Source organism: Nycticebus coucang, chromosome 7 (assembly GCF_027406575.1).
Source record: "Nycticebus coucang isolate mNycCou1 chromosome 7, mNycCou1.pri, whole genome shotgun sequence".
Taxonomy (NCBI): Eukaryota; Metazoa; Chordata; class Mammalia; order Primates; family Lorisidae; genus Nycticebus; species Nycticebus coucang.
In genome coordinates this window covers 55,750,707-55,771,670 of record NC_069786.1, presented here as the reverse complement: position 1 = coordinate 55,771,670, position 20,964 = coordinate 55,750,707, and the positions used below count along the sequence as shown (strand labels likewise).

At 40.9% G+C, this 20,964-nt stretch overlaps 1 protein-coding gene across 6 annotated transcripts in view; it reads left to right on the top strand.

Moving 5' to 3' along the window:
* The window catches only part of ITGB6 (integrin subunit beta 6), a 160,452-nt gene that overhangs the window by 78,833 nt on the left and 60,655 nt on the right, over positions 1-20,964 (top strand). For all 6 annotated transcript variants that reach the window (XR_008381307.1, XM_053598067.1, XM_053598066.1 and 3 more), the window contains 3 exons: positions 8,751-8,916; positions 10,095-10,256; positions 13,488-13,583. Coding sequence is in view for 5 of the 6 variants with exons in the window: in XM_053598067.1 (XP_053454042.1) it covers positions 8,751-8,916; positions 10,095-10,256; positions 13,488-13,583 (424 nt within the window). In the remaining variant the exon portion in view is untranslated. The remainder of the gene's footprint in view (positions 1-8,750; positions 8,917-10,094; positions 10,257-13,487; positions 13,584-20,964) is intronic.

The following is a 20,964-nucleotide window of genomic DNA, read 5'->3' as shown; positions in this document are numbered from 1 at the left end:
TATCTTTTCTTGGGGGGGTTGATCTATTCTGGTTATTCATGTTACCAGAGTTTTTCCGCTGATTCCGCCCCATGGTTTACTCCCTTTGGTTTTTCCCCTGGGGTTTTATCGAGAGCCCGTACAGTGTTGTGGCCTGAGAAACTGGGGCCCTGTCTGGTGTGGTGGAGCAAAGTGGTTCTGTCTTGTTTTCAGCTGGTTTCTGTTCGATCCTATTGCAACTTCTACTCTGGCTTGAAGTCTCAGCTGTGTGGAAAAATCAGCAATTAAGTCACCCCGCCTGCCCACCTCTGGCCCCAGTTGGAAAAGGAGAATCAAACCTTCCTACAATCGCACACCCAGGGCACCGCCTGAAAAGTCCTCAGTCTATTAGCCCAGTTCAAAAGGTCCGAATCAACTGTCTCAATCGGCACTTGTCTCGGGTGGAAGGGTTCAAGAGGTCTCTGGGAACTGGATCACAGGGGCCTGGTTACTCCTCTGACACAGTTCACCCCAGTGCAGCGTGGAGTCAGGAGGAGCCACCCAGCAAACAGAGCAGTCTAGGAAGGTTGACGTCTCCTTCCCCACTTTGCCCCTCCGTCGGACCCAGTCACTGGTATCTCTGCAGATGGCTAACCCAGTTGCCTGCAGTGAACAGACACTCCAGGGATTTGCAACTGCCTGAATCGCAAGGAAGTCTGCCAGGCCCCCGCAGACTGCCGCTATCTAGCAGGAGGAGATGGGGCCTGACATCTTTGAGTGTTTGATGCAGGTGATGGGAAGGAGGTGTTCACTCAGGCTTAGCCCCGTCCCTGATGGATGCTGCTAACAGAACAGAACAGAACAGACAACTTTGTGAGGTTCTGTCTCTGTTCCTGTCGTCGCCTACAGAAGACGGGCTGTTTTGAGTTCAAACGTCTTTGCTGCTGGAGAATTGCGTCTGAACACCTCTCTGGGTCGGCCCCGCCCTGGAAGCTTCCCGGGTTTGTGAGGCGTCACCTGGTGGCCTCCTCTGGTTGCCCAGGGAGACAGGGGGTGTGGCCTCAGAATATCCAGAAGTGAGTGTTCTGCCGTTAAAGAAAAAACAGCTGTTGATCTACCTCCAGGGAACTGCTGCTCTGGTGTGGGCACTCAGGCGACCCTTTTCTCCTCTGTCCCGCGCCCCAGAGTCAGCACTGAGCGGCCGCAGTTTGTGCTGGGTTCACACCCCTTAAGAGATCCCCCAAGAATCAGAACTCTTGGGGGATGAGCCCCCAGACCCCGATTGGGAGTGGGGGGGGGGGAAGCTAGAGTTTCATTCAGTTTCACGCAATACTACGGTCCGGGGAGGGCTCCTGCACTGCACCGCAGGGAAGTGCCGCCAAGGCTTGATTTCCCCTCAGCAGAGTGCCCTCTCCTCGCTCACGTATCCCAGAGTCAGCGCTGACCTGACGCAGCTCAGGCACTGTGCTCTCCCCTCAAGAAATCACCCAAGGAGCCGAACTCCTGGGGGATAGGCCCTCAGACCCCGAGTGAGAGTAGGGGTTCTCAGGTCTCAGCGGGGAGGCCAGAGTCTTATTCAGTCTTGGGCCCGTATGCCCGGGGAGGGTTGCTGTACTGCACCGCAGGGAAGTGCGCGAGGCTGACTCCCCCTCAGCCCGGTGCCCTCTCCTCACTCGCGCGCCTCAGAGTCAATGCTGACCAGTCGCAACTCGGGGACTGTCCACTCCCCTTGAGAAATCACCCAAGGATCCGAAGTCCTAGGGGACAGGCCTCCAGACCTCAGTGGGCGGGAGGGGAGCGCCGGGGATTCAGGGTTGCCGGCAAAGGATTCCCAAAGTTTTATTCAGCCCTATGTCCGGCAGGAGAACGCCACGGCACCCCAGTAGGGGAGGTAGGTCCAGTTTTTAGAAGGTCTCTCCCGTGGAGTGTAGTGGGAGGGCCTTTAATTTCTGCCCGCTTGTTCAATTTTGGGGCTCTTGAGCCGGTCTCATGGGGGAGGGGGACTCCCGTCCGCTTGGTGGTGGATTTTGTACCTTTTGTTTGCGTCCTTGTGATCACAGCTTGCCTCAGCGGTGTTGATGTGCGTTCTTCAGCCTTCTCTCTTGGTGAGGCTCAAGTCCACCAGGATACTTACTAAATTCCTGTCCCTTAACTCTCCTTCTGGACGGGAGCCTTTGTTGAAAGCTGGCTTCAGTCCGCCATCTTGTCTCCCCACCTTCGGTAAATCTTCTGTTCTGAAACAGATTGGGTTTTACATTTTTACCAATCTCTTAAATATCTGGTTTAATAGAAGACAACTGTATGCTCATATCTGATTCTGCAATTAATCTGTTGAATTTTTTTTTTTGGTTATGTTCCATAAATAAAGTCAATCCTTATATAGAAATACAAGTGGTGGGGTGGCACCTGTGGCCCAAAGGAGTAGGGCGCTGGCCCCATATGCCGGAGGTGGTGGGTTCAAACCCGGCCCCGGCCAAAACTACAAAAAAAAAAAAAGAAAGAAAGAAAGAAAGAAATATAGGTGGAAAAGGGAGAGGCATTTAATAGCTTTTTCCAATGACTATGGACATTGTTTTCTGATATTACTGAAAAAAATCAATGAATATCTCACATTCTGTCACATTAAAATCCATTGGTCTATTTTGCACTTTGAATGGCATTTTTACCAATGTGTGATTTTGTAATATGATGCTTCAGTCCTTTGAAAAATATTGTTTTACTGAATTATGCAGGTCTTCCAGATTTCACGATGCAATATAAAAAAAGTTACATCTGTTAATATCATCTCCCTTCCTATCAGATGAAGTCTTGAAGTATTTGGAAGTATTGTTAATCCCACAAGTAGTAGATGAAAATTTTCCAAACTTCTTTCCACTTACCTCAAATTTTGTCAAATTCTGGCCGTTGTTTTCTTTGAAGTGGCAGTCACATTACGTTCATTTTTTAAAAACATGTCTGCCAAACACTTATTATGGAATAATAGTCTTCCTGTTGGTCATTCTATGACATAAAAATAGTGTTCTGTAAAGCAGAGCCAGTTCAGGTCAAACAACTGCATAAATAAATACTTTTCCTCCATAAAAGTTTTTCAGTGTGCAGCAGAAACACCTTTACGCATATTTCCCATGCATTGAAATAAAAGCTCATGTATTCAAAGATGTATACTTAATAAAATTAATAACTTTTATTGCTTCATTGAGGGCAATCAAGGAAAACCAGTTATTATTATTATTTGTTTCTGGTTTTTTGGGGGGTTATTTTTGTTTTTGTTTTTGAGACAGAGTCTCACTTTGCTCCCTTTGGTAGAGTGCTGTGGGGTCACAGCTCACAGGAACCTCAAACTCTTGGGCTTAAGTGATTCTCTTGCCTCAGCCTCCCAAGTAGCTGGGACTACAGGAGCCTGCCACAATGCCCAGCTGTTTTATTATAGAAGGGGTCTCACTCTGGCTTAGGCTGGTCTCAAACTCCTGAGCTCAGGCAATCTACCCACCTCAGCCTCCCAGAGTGCTAGGATTACAGGCATAAGCCACTGCACCCGGTCTTTTATCTTTTATTTTATTTATTTATTTATTTTTCTTTTCTTTTTTTATTATTATGGTAAATGATTGTTGGTAAAAAATATAAGGACACCCAGTACGGTTTGGTGCTGCAGCCTTGATATGTGCCAAGGCATCAGCACTTTTACTTACTCCTGCTTTCCTGTAAGTGTCACCACAGGAAAATATGAAAATGACATTATTCAATTACTGTCAACATAGTTTGAACTTAAAGACCTCCAGAAAGGACTCAGGGAACCTCATGGGGCTGTGTACCACTTTTCCTTTTCCTTCCTTCCTTCTTTCCTTCTTTCCTTCTCCTTTCTCCCTCCCTCCCTTCCTTCCTTTTTCTTTCTTTCTTTTCTTGTGTGTGTGAGTGCGTACTTAACTTTAAAATCCATGCACAGGGGCGCTTGTCTATAGTCCCATCTACTCAAGAGGCTGAGGTGGGAGGCCTGCTTGAGCCCAGGGGTTTGAGCCTTGTCAACATAGCAAGACTTCACCTCTAAAAAAGAAAGAAAGACCACCCCTTTAATCCAATTTCTACTGCTTTTTGGAGAAGCTTTCTCTATTTTCATTGGGTGGAGAGTAGTCACAAAAAATTTATTTCACCTTGTAACAATGTTGAAGCAGTTTACAGTTTCAAAAGAGTTTCCTTTACCTGCTGTATGATTTAGTAAAAAAAAAAATTTTTTTCTTCATTTTCGTATTTATAAATGAGTTCAATGTGCATCTTAAAACAGTTAATAGCACAAAAGTTTTGTGTTAGTGATTGTGTTTTGTGTTAGTAAAATTTGTGTTTCTATCAAACCTTTTGAAGGATGTTTTTAAGCATTGTTTTGTTATTTTGTATGCTGTGGTGTTTGTCTTTGTTTTATTTTGAATTTGGTCCCAAAAGTGAGGAATTCATTGTAGTTTTACAAAAGATAAGACTAAACCATAAAATGTGTAAGTGGATTTCCTATATGTACACACACATCATCACATATGAGTTATATAGCACATAGGTAATTATTACAATGGTAATAAGCCTGTGGAAAATAGAGAAGAAAGAGAGAAAACAGAAATGATTTCTAACCCCACGCAGGAAAAGATGACGTTAACCTTTTGGTATACATCATTATAGTCTTATTTTATGGATATTTATTTAAAATCTTAACAAAGAATGTAAATAGTACTTCTTTGTATTGTGTTTCATGATCATCCTATATTTTAAATGCAAATCTCTTGCTGTGGGGGCGGGGGGACTCAAAATCAAGTCATTTGGTGAAAAGCACCTATTTCCTTCTTGCTACACTAAGAAAGAAAACAATTAAATATAAGAATTTGGTAGAAGAAGAATTCTGACCCAAACAGGCAGTCTACACTCAAACTGTCCTGGGTTGACCCGGCTCTGACTCGCATTGCTTTAGCTCCATGGTCTCTCATCACATGAATCTGTTTCATAAGTTAAAGTTTTGCTCCCCTTTCCAAAAGAATAAAGTTCTAGTAAGATCTATGTAACAGATAATTCTAACCAGCAGATTTCTCACAAAAAGATACTACTGCTAGTTCTTTCATTGTAGAAAATGCTAAAATGTCATTTTGGTATGGTACAGACCAACAGCCCCAAATAAAAGATTAAACAATTTCCAAGAATAGTTAGGGCCCAGGAACAGTGGTATACCTAACATGGTTATATGCGTAATCTCATACAATCTTTACAGCAACTTTTTGACATAGATATTATAATTATCACTCCTGTTTTATGGATGAGGACACTGAGGCCCAATAGAGTTAAGTAACTTGCCCAAGGTTAGATAACTGTTCATTCTTTGTGTTCTAAATCTAATGTGCCTTCTACCATTCCACAGCTGCTTTAAACACTGTAAGGGCAATAAGGACAAATCCAAAATCATTGTCATTCAACACGATAACTACTTGTAAAAAGAATTAGACCTCTTCCTTATATTGTACTTTAAAATATCTCAAATTTGTCAAAAAAATTTGACTGCAAGGAAAGTTTTAAGGTATGTATCCAAAACCATCATCAAAGTAAAAGACACACTACAAAAATAATAGGTTAATATTGTAAGAAAGTTCTTAGGCTTAAATTAGAATAAGAAAATGAGCAAAGGGTCAAAGGGCAATGGTTCCCACCTATAATCCTAGCACTCTGAGAGCCCATGGCAGAAGGATCTCTTGCTTGAGATCAGGAATTTAAGATCATTCTGAGCGAGGGGCAAGACCTTGCCTCAAAAAAAAAAAAGCGTAAACAAAAAACCACAATTAGCTGAGTATGGTGGCCCATCCTGTGGTCCCTGGTACTCTCGAGCCTGAGGGAGGAGGATGGTTTGAGCTTAGGAGTTTGAGGTTGTAGAAAGCTATGATGACACCATTGGGCTCCAGCCCAGGCAACAGAGCAAGACCCTGTCTCACAAAAACAAAAAGTAAAAGAAAAAAGAAAATGAGCAAAGGATATAAGCTGACAATTAACAAAAGAAAAAAATAAATATAAAATGTCAATAGATATGATTAAGTATTCAGTCTCAGTAGTAATAAAATGAAAATTAATAATACTCAGATGCCATTTTTCACAAACTAATACAGTTTTGGTTTTTTCTTCAATGATGCAGTATCACACACTAATATAAAAAATGACAACTGATACAAACTTTTTGGAAAGGAATTTGCAAATATGGGTCAAAAGGCAGCCTAGCAATCCCCCATCAAAGAATTTATTTTAAGCAAAGATATATAATTTAACTACAGAAAGAACTCCAAAATAAATATTTAGCAATAGAGAGATAATCCAAAAAACCATGATCATCTCACAGCCATTACAATTTATATTTTCTTCTATATGCTCTTATATAAAACCCAAATTTTCTTCAATGAATGTGCATTATTATTTTACTCAGGGAAAAAACCCATGATTCTAGAGATATTGTTAGCTAAATTTATTATCTGTCCTCGGATTTGTGCTAGACTGTGTGATATGATCTATGTCAGAACTAATGCTACTGTTCATTAAGCATCTACTCCGAAAGCTGTGTGCTTTGCATATTTTATCTCATTCAAGCCTCAAAACAACTCTGTTACACAGATACCATCTGTGGTCAGCGCTTCAGAGTTTCAATAAAATCTGATGCACCATATTAAAAATAAGAGAATAAGATTGCCTTCTGAGAGTTAAAGTTAGACAGAATTAATCAGAAAAGAAATATGAAAAGTTACCTGGAAGCAACCGACTTTTCTTCTGGGCCCAACAGACTAGGTGTCAGGATACAGCTGAAAGAATCAACAGTTCTTGTGAGCTAGGGCAGGGCAGAGAAAGAGGGTTCACGGAGGCAAGTGTGGGATACGCCCACTCAAGAGCCTCAGTTCAGGCACTTGCAGAGTTTCCAGTCCCATTGGCTGTTAGAGCTCTTCGGGCTTTTGTCAGCTGAGGAAGCAGACCCCAGCTGGGCGAGGGGCCAGATGTGATCAAGAGCATCCACTCTGGAGGTGGCTTCCTTGGGACATCCCGGGCTGTGCCACTCAAGGCCAGGGCCTCTACCTCCCCAGTTGTGAAGCCTGGAGATTCATCAGATTCCTCCCTGCTTTCCACGAAAGACGACTGACAGGCAGAAAGTGCTTGCACTCACAGACACCAGCATTCTGGTCCCAGGGACAGATTCATTACTCAGTGTAAAAAACCCTGTAATTGTTCTGATTTGTAAACAGTCTATTTTAATTATTCATGATGGTCATGTTAGTTATATAGTGCACTATCACTCAAGCCTGAATGAGGCTTATCTCACACACAGACTTTCTCCATAAGACACATCGGGGCCTTCTCGTACTTAAGACACTAAACAGCATTTTAGCATTATGTTTGGGGGCCATTTTAAACCGTGAAATTATCAGTGAAAAGCACACAAAAGAAAAGAATGTGGCACTAAATAGATCATGACAAGGACACATGCTTCCAGGAGAAGAGGAGAAATAAGGAGGCAGAGCCTCACCCTGTTGACCTCAACTGGGAATGTGCCCAAAGGGAGACATGTTTTTGTTTGTTTTTTGCCTTCGTGCAAGTGCATGGATGACTGAGAAAACACTGCAAGTATTGATTTGGGGCTTACAAATAAATTCTAGGGAGTAGATGAATTCAGGAATACAGAATCTAGGAACAATGAGGATTGACTATATACCTCAGGCAGATGAACTTGATGAACTAGAGCCTGGCCCTGGGAGATGCACCTTCCAGTGCTGACGTGCAGAGCTGAAGCCCAGAGCAGAGCCTCCCTGTGCTCGTCCAGGGTCAAGTGGCTCTTCCCCAGGTGGCACCCCACACCCTCACTGGGTGCTACTCCTTCTGTACTTCTACACCAATGGTTCCCAAACTTTAGCCTACAGATTGCTGAGCCCACAGCCAGCATTTCTAACTCAGGAGCACTCCAGATACTGCATTTCTAGCAATTTCCCAGGTGATGCTCATGCTGTTAGTCTAGGGACCTCACTTTGAGCACCTCTGCTCTATGCTATGATCCTCATTTTAAAACCCCAAAGCTCAGAAGTGTTGAGTAACTTGCTCAAAGTTTCACGCACAGCTAGTAACTATCTTTCCAATAAGATGCGGACTGAATTCATGATCAGCCCTTTCTGTCCGACACTGATCCCTTTAGTGACGATTCCATCCTAACATGGCATTTTTAAGTGGTAGTTTTATCCCTGGCCTGGCCCACAGCGATGGATTCAATCACAGTAGAGTTGGACTTTAGAACCAAGAGCCCTTCTGTGATTTTGAGGCCCTTGGCAGGCAATGCTGGGAGTGCAGGAGGAATCAGAGGAGGAAAAAGACTAGTTCCTCTCTGGTCTTGCTACAGAGTGACTCATACCTGATGGCAGCTTGAGTTGATAAGAATTCAAAAGAATTGTCATCATGTAAACTTAATGGTGGGCTTTGGTTGGAAGGCAAGAGAAGGTTGTGATTATACACATACACACACGTACACAGAGAGGAGGTGAGAGTCTGATCATTTGATTATCTGAGTTTGAGCCAGAACAAGACACACAATAACTTCTAAATAAGTGTTATGGGATACGGTCACCATGGAAGGGGAGGGTGAAAGATGATAACAGTAGCCTCAACAGTTAGAATCATAGCCAAGTTACAGTCAGGGTGCTTTAGACAAATTAATCTTCACTTAAGGAAATGTTGCTAGGATATCCTATCTACTAATTGTGAGTTGTGTCGTATTTCATCCAGAATATTTTTGCTTCTTACCTTTGCAGTAGTATTCCATATTCCTGCTTGCCTACATTTGGATTCAAGCACATTTTGCCCTTGACGAATGATGCTGAAAGATTCAATGAAATTGTGAAGAATCAGAAAATTTCTGCTAATATAGACACACCCGAAGGTGGATTTGATGCAATTATGCAAGCTGCTGTGTGCAAGGTACTGGTGAGGGGAGTGGTGTTGTAGTCTGCTAACATAAATTTCATCTCTTAGTAACAAATCTGCTTGGAAAGCTGAGCTAATGTTCTTTCCTTTAGTTGCTGTATTTCTTAAAGCATGAAATTTTCACAACATTTTTGATTAAATGACTTGGAAATGCAGAATACTTCTATGCCTTTTCAATAATCTAAGAAAATTATTGTTCTAACGTATTGGGAAAATTTAGTTGAAACAATATGTATGATTGATTTTCAAAGACCAAGATCAGATTAATTAGCTTTTGGATTAGCCATGGTGGGAAAAAAAGTCAAAGGTAAGAACATTAATGAAAAACTACAAATGTCCTGAATCAGAATATACCAATGCACAGGATTACACACCTATTGCTTTGAACCAACAAAGTGAGCATCATAAGTTACACGGGCTCCAGGACATTGCAGAAACGCTGCTCTTCCTTGACTATCTGACAAATACCCACCAGAATGATTGCCTTGTCTTTAGGCAACTGCCCTTTGTGGAAAATACACATAACAAGACATGAACAGTGCTGAGGCTTCTAGAAGGTAGGAAGGCCAAGGAGTTAGAAGAGAAAGGAAAGGAATAAGGTGGGACAGAGCAGCCAGGATGCATTTTTCCACAGTCTTAACTACCAGGACATTGGGTCCCACCTTAATAAGTAATTCTTATCTTTGTATTAGGTTTATAATTTTTGAATAATATCATTAGAGAGAGGAATATGTGCCTAAATGTTGGGTGACATTTAAACAAAACAGGCTTGCTTTGAGTTCACTTTGTTTTGCACTTTGACGATTTTCACTTCCGTTTGGATTTGGGATTATCTGTGATCGTCTCTGCTTTCTTGTCCTCAGTTCTCTGATTTAAATTGAAAGCTGGACAGTAACAATAACTAATTATATAGAAGTCAGATCAACCAAAAACTGATTGTAGCGGAGCTATTTTTTCTAAAGCATAGATCATCTGAAGATGTTATGCAGAAAAAAGCGAATGTCACAGAATTTCATGCTTTTAAAATATTAATATTATCAACTCACAGTAGATGAAAAAGACCAAAATAGATGGAGCGGCAATATGTTGTTTATGTGTCCAAGCATAATTGATCCACACTCAATAAATACCTACCTGTCTCCAATACAACAGATGTTTCTTTCTCATTGTAGGAAAAAATCGGCTGGCGGAACGATTCCCTTCACCTCCTGGTCTTTGTGAGTGATGCCGATTCTCATTTTGGAATGGACAGCAAGCTGGCAGGCATTGTCATTCCTAACGATGGGCTCTGTCACTTGGACAGCAAGAATGAATACTCCATGTCAACAGTTCTGGTGTGTAACCTGCACTCTATGCTGTTTTCAGGGCTGTAAGTAGGCAAATGAAGTAATTGCAGCACCCATTTTCTGATTTGAGATTAACGATTTTCACCCCCTCAGTTCTTGCTGTCACAAAATGTCCCACTGGAGCATAGGTAGACCATGAGCACATATGGGAAGTTTGGATCTGCTACGACACAGGTGATCCTAGAATCTCCCCCAACTTTTCAAAGAGCCTGGGGCTGGTGAATCAGCCCTGGCAGCTCTTTCTTTTGTTTACCACAGACCCCCCCAAAGGGGACCCAGGCCAGAGTAGTAGCTATAAGGGGTCATCGTGAATGAGGTCCCTAAGTCACACCATGCTTTCACGGACCATGGGGCTCCCTGGGAAACAACTAGTCAGGTATGGCTAGTGTTTATTTAGCTTTGGCTTATTTTCTGCCACTTAAAAAATGCCGGTGGCATTCAACAACAACAGCAAAAAAGACACTTGACTTTTCTAAAACCAGGAAAAATTTTGAGAGCTCTTTTGACATACATGGTCTCCCCCTGTCCTGAACAGAACACTACATATCCACCTGTTTCCCCTGAAAAGACTGAGGCTGCCAAGCTGGTGCATATATTTGTTATTCCCTCTGTCTGGAATGCCCTTCTCTCCTAGGCTGCTGAGAAACTCTTAATTATCCTTTAAAAGCCAGATCAATCACCACTACCCCCAAAGAGCCTCCTTGACCTTGCTAGGGTGAGAGGCAATCTTCTTTCCTTTCATACACAGATGTCTTCTTACACATCTCTATATGGAAATGCGTTTGCTTTCATCTATCTATCTTTCTCTATTGTGTAATCTTCAGGGCCAGGATGGGTTTATTATCTCTGCTTCCCCAGAGCACAGTGCCTGGAACACAGTGGGTGGTGACTAATGTATGAAATAAAATTGACTTCTGAAGCAGGAACCTGGCAAGGTCATATTATCCCTATTTAACACTTGAGAAAATATGGTACAGAGAAATTAAGTGCCTTCTTAAGACAATGATGCTGTCTAAGACATGTATGAGAGAGAAAGTGAGAGAGAAAGAGAACCTAGAATTCTAATAGCAATTGGAAAAACTATTCTCTAAAAACTCTTAAGTTTCTAAATTACTCACTACTGCTCCTTAACCTAAATTACTAATGCAACATGAATGTTTTCACTAACTTTTGATCAGCAGTATTCCCCAGATAGACATATATTTTTAATCACAAAATCTGACTTTTCCTGTTACAGTATCAGTGAAGATAGCCACATTTAGTCTTTTAGTTGATGAGGGCAAGAAACTGTGAGAAACAGATCCTTTTTCCACTTCCTTTTTCTTGTAACTCTTCAAGTGCCCCAGGATAGACATCTTGAAAGTAGCAAGATACTAGATGCTAACACTACCTATTGCCTAATGTGACTGTCTCACCTAACAAATGTTCAATTCATTCTTTCCAAATAAGTTGCTCCAGAAGCCATGGAACATCTCCACGCCTGCCTGCCACATAGCCCCCTTTGAGCACATCTTATAGCCCTAAAACTGATCCAGACTCCTGGGCCACAAAACAATAGGATGTGGTTCTAAACCTTGAACTTAACAATATAGTTGCAGGAATTAAACCAACAGATTTGATTTGAATAGAAAACCACTGCCCCACCTATGAAGGGCTACTACCCTGATGGTACAAGCACGGCCAATGAAGGTGTGGTAACATGTGGAGATAAGAGGGGCTGGCACTGGAGGTGTTTCAGCTTTAGGGTGTGATGTTTTGGGTAGTTGAAAAGCAGAGGAAACTGAATGTGTACAAGATGTATATGATCAGGTGTCTCTACTAATAAATATCCAAAAAGTGCATATTACATAGCCACATTTGCTACTGTGTAATTTGTCAGAGTATTTTTTTCTTTCTTTTTTTTTATTTCATATTAATATGAGGGTACAAATGATTAGGTTACATTGTTTGCATTTCATAGATCAAGTTCAAGCTGTATTTTTGTTCCACTGACACATTCATATCCAGGTACTTCAAAAAAATAAAAGAAGTCATTAATTATCAAATTTGAAGATGGACTTTACTCAGGGGTTGTGCTGTGTACCCTTACATTGTGCACCTTAGGTGAGAGCTTACCTGTCACCTCCCTCCTCCCCTTTCCCCTTCCCCTCTTTTCCTCCCCCTCCATTTGAATTCAGCAGTGTTATTCATTATGCCGGAGTATTTGGGGCAAAACTCCACTATCTTTCAACTTGAACCTTATACACAAAGACTTCTGATGAAAGTCTAGTGCAGAGATTCCATGAACATACTGCATTAGGGTAGAGGAGGATGTAGTCCCCAGGGTTCTTCTGTTCTGGCTGACCTTCCCTTCTGCCAGGATGGGCATGGCCTTAGTTTAATTGTTTGTGGGCTACTCCCTCATTTGGAAGGCAGCTATGCTCGCCGCTATACCACCAACCCTACTCCCTCATTTGGGTTTCCTCTTTGTACATTAGCCACATTTGGATTCACATGACAGCCAAATGTGCTCCACGTTTTCCTCACCCCAGTGAGGTCCATCTTCAAATTTGATAATTAGTGACTTAATTTTTTTAAAGTACTCCTGTCACTTGGAAATGAATATGTCAATGTAACAAAAATACAACTTGTTTTCAATTGTCCTGCAAAAATATTGCCAGATCCCATACAACAGATTGTTGATATTAAAAAGGTAATAACACCAAACCAAGAACGGGCACAGGACTGTTATAGTGTGTCATTCCTCAGCACACTGTCCTCTTCTCAACTTACCCAGTTCCAGTGAGAGTTTCAGAGCTGCAAGAGTCACCTTAGTCACATACATCCTCATCTAACTGCCACCCCCTTCTCACTCGACCATTCTCAGCCTGCTGGTAAGTACCTGAGAAGTGACAGAACCCACTGTACCACATTGAAAGGAATTGACTCTTAGGGCTTCATTAGACTTATAAGATTTGGGGGGAAAAAAGTATTAAACCAACTAAGTGAATAATGCTGACAGTGTACTTGTTTACTTAGAGTGAGAGATACAATAATGTCTGTGAGCATTGGAGGGCCAAACTCAGGACGGTATCTTTAAAAAAAAAAAAATTAAAAAAATAAAATAATAATTAAAAAATAAATAAAAAAATAAAAAAGACATATTTAAAAATAAATATACCTTTCTTTATTTTATATTCTTTTCTTAAGGTGACACAAAAATCTATCTGTTAATTTTAGGAATATCCGACAATTGGACAACTCATTGATAAACTGGTGCAAAACAACGTGTTATTGATCTTTGCAGTAACGCAAGAGCAAGTTCATTTGTATGAGGTAAGCAAACAAAACTTGAGAAACTCCTTCAGGGAGATTGTGTGTCGTGAAACTGTAACATTAACTCTGTGTAATGCTAATGTTACACATGGGAAGGCCATTAGATAATCATTAACACATTCCAAATGTACTGGGCACTTGGCAAAGTGTATTCATTTACTGCCTATGATTTAAATTGTAAACATGAAGTGCAGAGGGAAGTTAGAGGCAGATATGGTGGGCAAGGAAGAATAGTCACAGAAATAAAAAAGGTAAGTATGAAGAGAGAACCGGTAAACATGGGCCTCCTCCTAAAGGAAAAGTAGCCTTTCTCCCCTTGAACCCTTTCATCTGACAAGAGAGAGTTAACAGATAGAAAAAAATCCTAAGAGTGGGAGAAGAATTGACTTTAAATTATTTGACATTTACAAATTAGAAACAGAGTAGACACAAGTAGAGACTCAAGCTATAGAGAAATAGAAAATTAAAAGGAAAAAACTTATTAAATTTGCTAGAAAATAATTTACCCCTTAAAGTAGTTGAATTTGCAGTACAAGTTTTGAACTGCAAAAAGAGAACGGTTGCATTAGTTAAGATGATGTTTATAAGCACTGCATAAACTTTCAAATGTACAGCATATGCAAATATGAAAGATTGCTAAGGTTTCTTTCCAGCCTACGAAAAACAATATGCCAAAATGCTATGAACTGAGGTACTAGCAAATGATCCACCCCTAATCTGCAGTTTCACAAAGAAGTAGAGTCTTTAGCCTGGACCCTAGAAAATGTAGAGGAGTTAAACTGCCTGTGATTTCCAAGCACAAGCATCAAATACCCCTAAATTCAGAGTCTGATCTCCCATTCCTTTTGAAAAGACTTCACAACTTGCTTGCTGACATTACAGGGCTCATGAAACTAAGATTATTTCACAGAAGGCTTTGATTAAATGCCACTCACTACCAAGGACCGTACGGCCCATGAACTTGCATCAGGTTCTGCAGAAAGGATCCAGGAGGAGATGCTATCTTGCTTTTTTAATGAGAGGGGGGTATTGTGCTCCCAGGTGAGATTACCTTCTGCTGCCAACCAAGGAAGTCCCTGGCAACCAAGCTCCATACTCGATGCCTTTGTTCTGCTCAGAGACCATGTGGTTCACCTGATCTGAGCATTTTCTTAAGGCTCATTAGTATGTGATATTTGTTTCCAGGGGTTTTAGGTAGTAGAGTTGCAGCCGAGATTAAAAAAATACCCCCCAATACAATAGTGAGTCTATTCTGCCTTTGATCCTCAAGGCTAGAGTGAGAGGACCCCAGAGGTCACGACACCTCCTCCGCAGCGGGGCTCTGGTTTAGAAGGGGGAGGGGAGTCGTCAAACTTTTCCTCAAAGGGGAGTCTGGGGAACACGATTGATGATAATGAATATCAACTCCCGTAACTCACTTTGGTAATAGTCTTTAAGACTCACAACTCATTTATACACCTCCCCCAAACTGCTATTAAAAAGACAAGGAAGATGAAAAATAACTAGGTGGCAAAACAGACTCTGCCAGCTTTAAGGTTGTTGCATCCATGGTTTCCCTGTTGCAAAGGAAATGATCATTCCCAAGGAAAACGCCAGATTAGAGCCTGGCTCTAATGCAACAGCAGGGCGTTTATTTTGCCTGTTTTCTAATCTCATTATGGGGCGAATTTATGTTCTGTCATGATCTGTGGTCTTCACCATCCAGGCTCCTCTAAATTCAAAGGGACGTTTTCAGGGAGTCCAGGTCAGCAGCCCACTCTCTGACTCTGGTCGTTTCATTATTTTATTTTTATTTTGATGGGCTCATCATTCCATGGGCATTAGCGGGGGCAGGTAGCAGCCTGGTCTAAAGATAATGACAGCAACGTTGCACCTCCCTGAAACCTTCACCCAGCATGAAAATGCTGATCTCCTGTTTTTATTGGCAAAGAACACTGAAAATAGACCAATAATGGCTTGTGTTGCCTTTCGATTTAAATCTCTGGGAAAAGGAAATCTATGTGTGCCGGAGTCCCACGCAATCTGATGTTTGGAGAGCGGGGCTATTAGGAACGAAGAATCACTGAAAAATAAAACCAGTCATAAGACAAATAAAGCAATTATGTGATTAGATTTAATGGAAATTCCAGAAGGAAAATTATTTGCCAAGTTACGTGTTAGGCGTAGTTATGTGTCTGCATGGGAGGCAGAGTGTGGGTTAGGTTCAACGAAAACCCTGCCTGCAGCAAATAAGATTTATGTTGCCCACTCCCGGAAGGCAGGAAAAATGATTGTTTTTTCAGTAATTTTTTGTAAGATGCTTGAGACTGCCCAGATGTGTAGTGTGTCTGTACTTTGTTGTAACAGAGAAGAACAAACAACGGAAAGCAGAAAGTAAGCAGTTTTGCCTTTAGTTCAATATGATTGCGGTGTGCACTCCTGACTCTAGCAAACAGATGATTTCCAACAAACTTATTATTAGGAATAGCTTCCTGTTTGTCCAATTATAGGGTTCAAAAGATAATGATAGAGAATAGACTGAGCAGTAGGTAGGATATTACATTCTAGTGCTAAATACTGTTTTGAATCAGGATTCAATTACCCAAGTCAAAAAAAATTTCATAGCTCGTCTGTCGTTTTTAAATGTTTACTGCTAATTTACAGTAAGATTGTATGACTTTACTAAACCTTAACTGTGAAGAGCTTTACCTGCCTAGTGAGACGATGAGATACAAAGCGATTAAATAAGGGCTCTTCACTACCTTGTCGAATTATATTATATAATCACGTGGGGTTATTTGCAAGACTTTGAAATAGCCTATACCTTTTCAAAATGTCTACATCTGTCTGGAAAAGGAGACTTCAGGGAAGTGAACAGCAATACGTATCATATGAACTGGTAGGATGATGTAATGCTGAAACAGACGGAAAGTAAACAAGAACAACACACGGAAACAGACACTTTCATTTTACTCACTACTGAATATATGACTGCTACTTCATTTTCCTGCCATTAGTAGGACAAAGTGACTTATCTAACGCATGAGACAGGAAGTACAAACAGGCTTTTATGCCACCAAAAGGCCCTTTCCTATGGAAATAAAAAGTTCTCAACTCTCAGCTCTTAGAGGAAGATGGTGGGTCTTGCTCATGTTTCTGGCCTGGGTGTCCAACCGGTGGCCTCTGGGCCACATGTGGATCATGTGAGGACTTTTTTGCTTATCTGGGTGGCAGATATCACAAAAATTATGCACGAACCTTTTTTTTCCTGCTCATCAGCTTTCGTTAGTGTTTATATATTAAATGAGTGGCCCAACACGACAATCTTTCTTTCAATGTGGTGCAAAGAAGCCGAAAAGTTAGGCAACCCTGGGGGCCAATTCTCCATACACAGTAGATATTTGTTGAATGAATAAAAAAGTACAATAAAAGCACCTCGTTTTTTTCTAAAATTGGGTCAAATGTTCTAAATAGGGACTTGGAGTTTCGCATAACAAATACTTGTCAAGGCTGAGAAAGCCCAGGCGCACAGGGCAGGTGGCAGCACAGCCATTGCCAGGACCCGCTAAGACCCTCTGCAGCCCTGGCTGTCCATTTTTCTACCTCTTTCCCATGGATAAAGATGGCACTAGAGAGAAAAGAAATGCTCTGCCGTCAGTCTTAGGACCAAAGTGGAAAAGCTCCACTGCCTCCTTACCAGGCATGAAAGGAAAGCCCTGAGTGCAAATCTACCTGATGTCCCTCAGAGCTGTACACGCACTCAGAGTAGCCACAATATGCTATGAGCCTGATGTTCTTGGGTGGCTCATGAAATTACCCACCACACACAAGTTTCCATTTTCAGGAACCAATAATCCAGTTTTTATTTCACCTCTTCTGTCTTCTACTTGTTCTCTTGAATTTGTCATTGCAGCAAAGGAGGAAAGGAGAGAGAGAAAATGGGGGGGGGGAGATAACCCCCAAATTGGACTTCTTTGCTGTTTGTTATTGTCTTGTTTTATAATGTTCCTGTTGAAAAAATCAAAACAACTTTGCTCCAGTGGAAATCCATTTATCTCTCTAGCCTCAGTTTTTATTTTTAAATTTCACAAAAGAATTTTTTTATTTTTTCATGTGAGAACATTTTATTTATTTATTTGTATTAAATCATAACTGTGTACATGAATGCATTTATGGAGTACAATGTGCAGATCTTATATACAATTTGGAATGCTTACATCAAACTGGTTAACACAGCCTTTAACTCACTTACTTAATTGTTGTGTTAAGACATTTATACTCCCCTATGTTGCATATTGCAAGAGTACACATCAAATCTATTAAGAGTAGAGTATAAATAGTCTCAGTTTTTTGAAAACAAAAGGGCTGGACCCAATGATGAGCAGCTTTAACAGTTGGTGACTCCAAGAGGGAGAGTTTATCATGAATTCCAATGATCTCCATACAGATACCAAAGTCTAGTTAGCTGTAATTTTAAAGAATGGTCTTAAAAGGTTGTTTTAGATCCTATCAATCTCATCCTGTAATTGGATAGATATTCCAAGCTGTGATTTCAGTAAAAATAAAATCATCTAGGAGTAAAAAGGCAACTTCTGGATTATGAGACAGCTCCATGGAGTTAATAAATTGCTCTTTATTTAAGTATAAAGGAAAGGATTTTGATTTCTCCTTAGTTGATAGTATCTGGGAACAAAGACGGAGGAGAACCAGCTGCCTACACTTTCCTCATTAATGAAAACCTCCCTCAGAGAGGAGAGAGGGAGGATTTGGAAATAAGATTCATGTCCTCAGATTATCAGGCAAAGCTGTTAGGAGTATTTTTAGGGTAATTAATAAATCCTAACCGTGAAAAAAATCATTAGCAGATACTTCTAAATCCCACATAGTACTTTTCTTCTAAAGAATTCAAAACCTCGTAATCTAGAAAATAAACACAGAATGACCCACAGATTTTTTTTTTTAAGGTACAGATTTAAAATAAGGGGCTTAATGAGATGCCCATTTTGGCCAACCTATGTAGAATTACAAAAATGGGATTTCATTAATACAAGGTCCAAATGATTCAAGATTTACACAACACGCAAAATGGTCAGCGCATTGTTAGAACCAAGAAGCTGGGGAGTGCATAGTAATTCATTCATCAAACATTTCCTGACCTCACCCATGAACAAATCCAGAGTTTGTGACCACAGAGGAGAATAAGATACAGTGCTTGCCTCGGGAAGTCTCATAGAGGATTAACAGATTTGTAATCTAGTCATTTGCCTCAAGAACAGGATGAGGGCATTTTAGTGATTTTGTTCTAGAAAGAGACCCCCAGTGGAGGGTGGCTGAGGGGCCAGAGTTTTCATGTTTGTCAGTATTTTTACTCTTTTCTATTCCCTGTCTTTGCTATGAGGAGTGTCAATTCATTGGCAAGCATACAGCTGTATCGGATGCTAGCAGTATCAGATACACTTGGATACTCTTGGAATCCGAGAGAGACACTTGGCTTCTGCCCTGTGGGTTTCACCAAGCCCTTCACTTTACAGGGGTGAACACTGGGGGCTGAAGATGATATGCAACTGTGATTATGATAATAATAGGGTAACAGGGAACCTTTGCTGAGAACTTATTAGGTGGCAGCCTGGGAGTTCAGGCTTTTACACTCATTTTATCATTTAATCTCCCTCTTATGGCTACAGAACCCAAAATAGCAAAGCAAGTTGCAGGTGAGAGCCAGGATTTGAATCCAGACAATCTGAATTTATAGCCTCAACCAGCGAAATAAGTGACAATCAAACCTGGGCTGCTGTGTTGAAAGAGCATGACAATTCTGAACCACGAGTCCCCTAGAGACACAGCCAATGTGAAAGAGCACAGAGCCCAAGGGTGGAGCAGAGCTGCCTCAGATGAACCAGTAGATGAATTCCCTCTACATGACAGAGTCCTTCAAGATCAGCAACACTTGATCTAAGGGCCTTTACTATTACCCTATTCTATTCATTCATTTTTAAAAACTTTATTATCACATTTCTCAGAATTTATCCCTGTGTTGCTATTAATTGGAGTAACAGACCGACTTAAGATGTGTAGACTTGAAGGAAGAGAGACACTTGGATTCTGCCCTGTGGGGTAAGCTCTGAGTGGTAAGGAGAGGCCTCACAGGCAGGGAGCATTACACCTTGGCCAATCCACGTAAAACAGCTACTGTCAGTGTGAACCGCTGTCTGTGGTTCAAAGGGGAAATGGGGGCACGTGCTCTGACAAAGGCTACGGGTTTATTAGGATGATATAATTCAAGCATACAGAAAAACAGAGTAATAGAATAAACACCCACCTACCGACCACCCAGTTTTCATGTGTCTTAACATTTTGCCACCATATTCACTTCATATTTTTAAAGAAGTAACACATCCTAGATACCGCTGCCTGCTACGTAACTGCCCAACTGTGGTACAGTGCCTGCCTCTTTCCTTCCATGTAGGTAACCAGCATCCTGAACTTGTCATGCTCACCTTGGGTTTTTTGTGCTACTAAAAAATACGCCTGTATCTGCAAGGAATTAAGTAGCATTGACTTAGAAGCTTAATTTCACACTGTACATATTATTTTTTCAACTTGCTTTATGGACCTGATGTTACTTTTTTAAAATTATATCTTCTTATTATGGCAAAATAGATACATCAACTTGACCATTTTAACCGCTTTTCAGTGTACAGTTAGTTGTGTGGCAGTGAGTGCACTCACATTATTATGCTCAATGTTACGCCTTCGTGGCTTATCCGTGGAGGTATGTGGATCGCTAGCTAACTCCATTCTGTCTTTTGGTCTTAATATATTAAGGCAGTGTGTTCATTCTGTACCTGAGGGTGTCAGGTCACTTCCAACTGTGCCACACAATGAACGTGGTGGCCCTGCACATCCTTGCAAACATCCTCTGTACTAAGGATCCATATCTAGAAGTGAAGTCCCTGGGTCAGAGGAGAAAGTCACCTTCCGTTTTACTGGGTTCGTCCAGTTGTTTTCCAAGGTGGTTGTATCAGGTACTCTCCCACCAGCAAAGCAGTATGGAAGGGGGGCAAAAACAAAACATTAAATTTTTCCTTTTCTTGTTATGAAATGAATGTGTTATTTGCAAAAAGAAAAAAAGGGGAGGAATACAGACAGCACAAAGAAAGAAATAAAGATCTCTCACAAACTCGCCGCTCAGACATAGCTAACCACTGTTGATATTTTAGAATGTTTTCCCTGTCTTTTTTCTTTGCATTTATTTACATATTTTAACATAATTGACATAATAACTTTTGAATAATTTTATATAGTTACAGTCTTATACAGTGATAAAAATTAAATTGCATTTAGTTATATATCCATCACTTTTATTGAAAAGAATGACGTGATATAAAAGCAAGGTCATTCT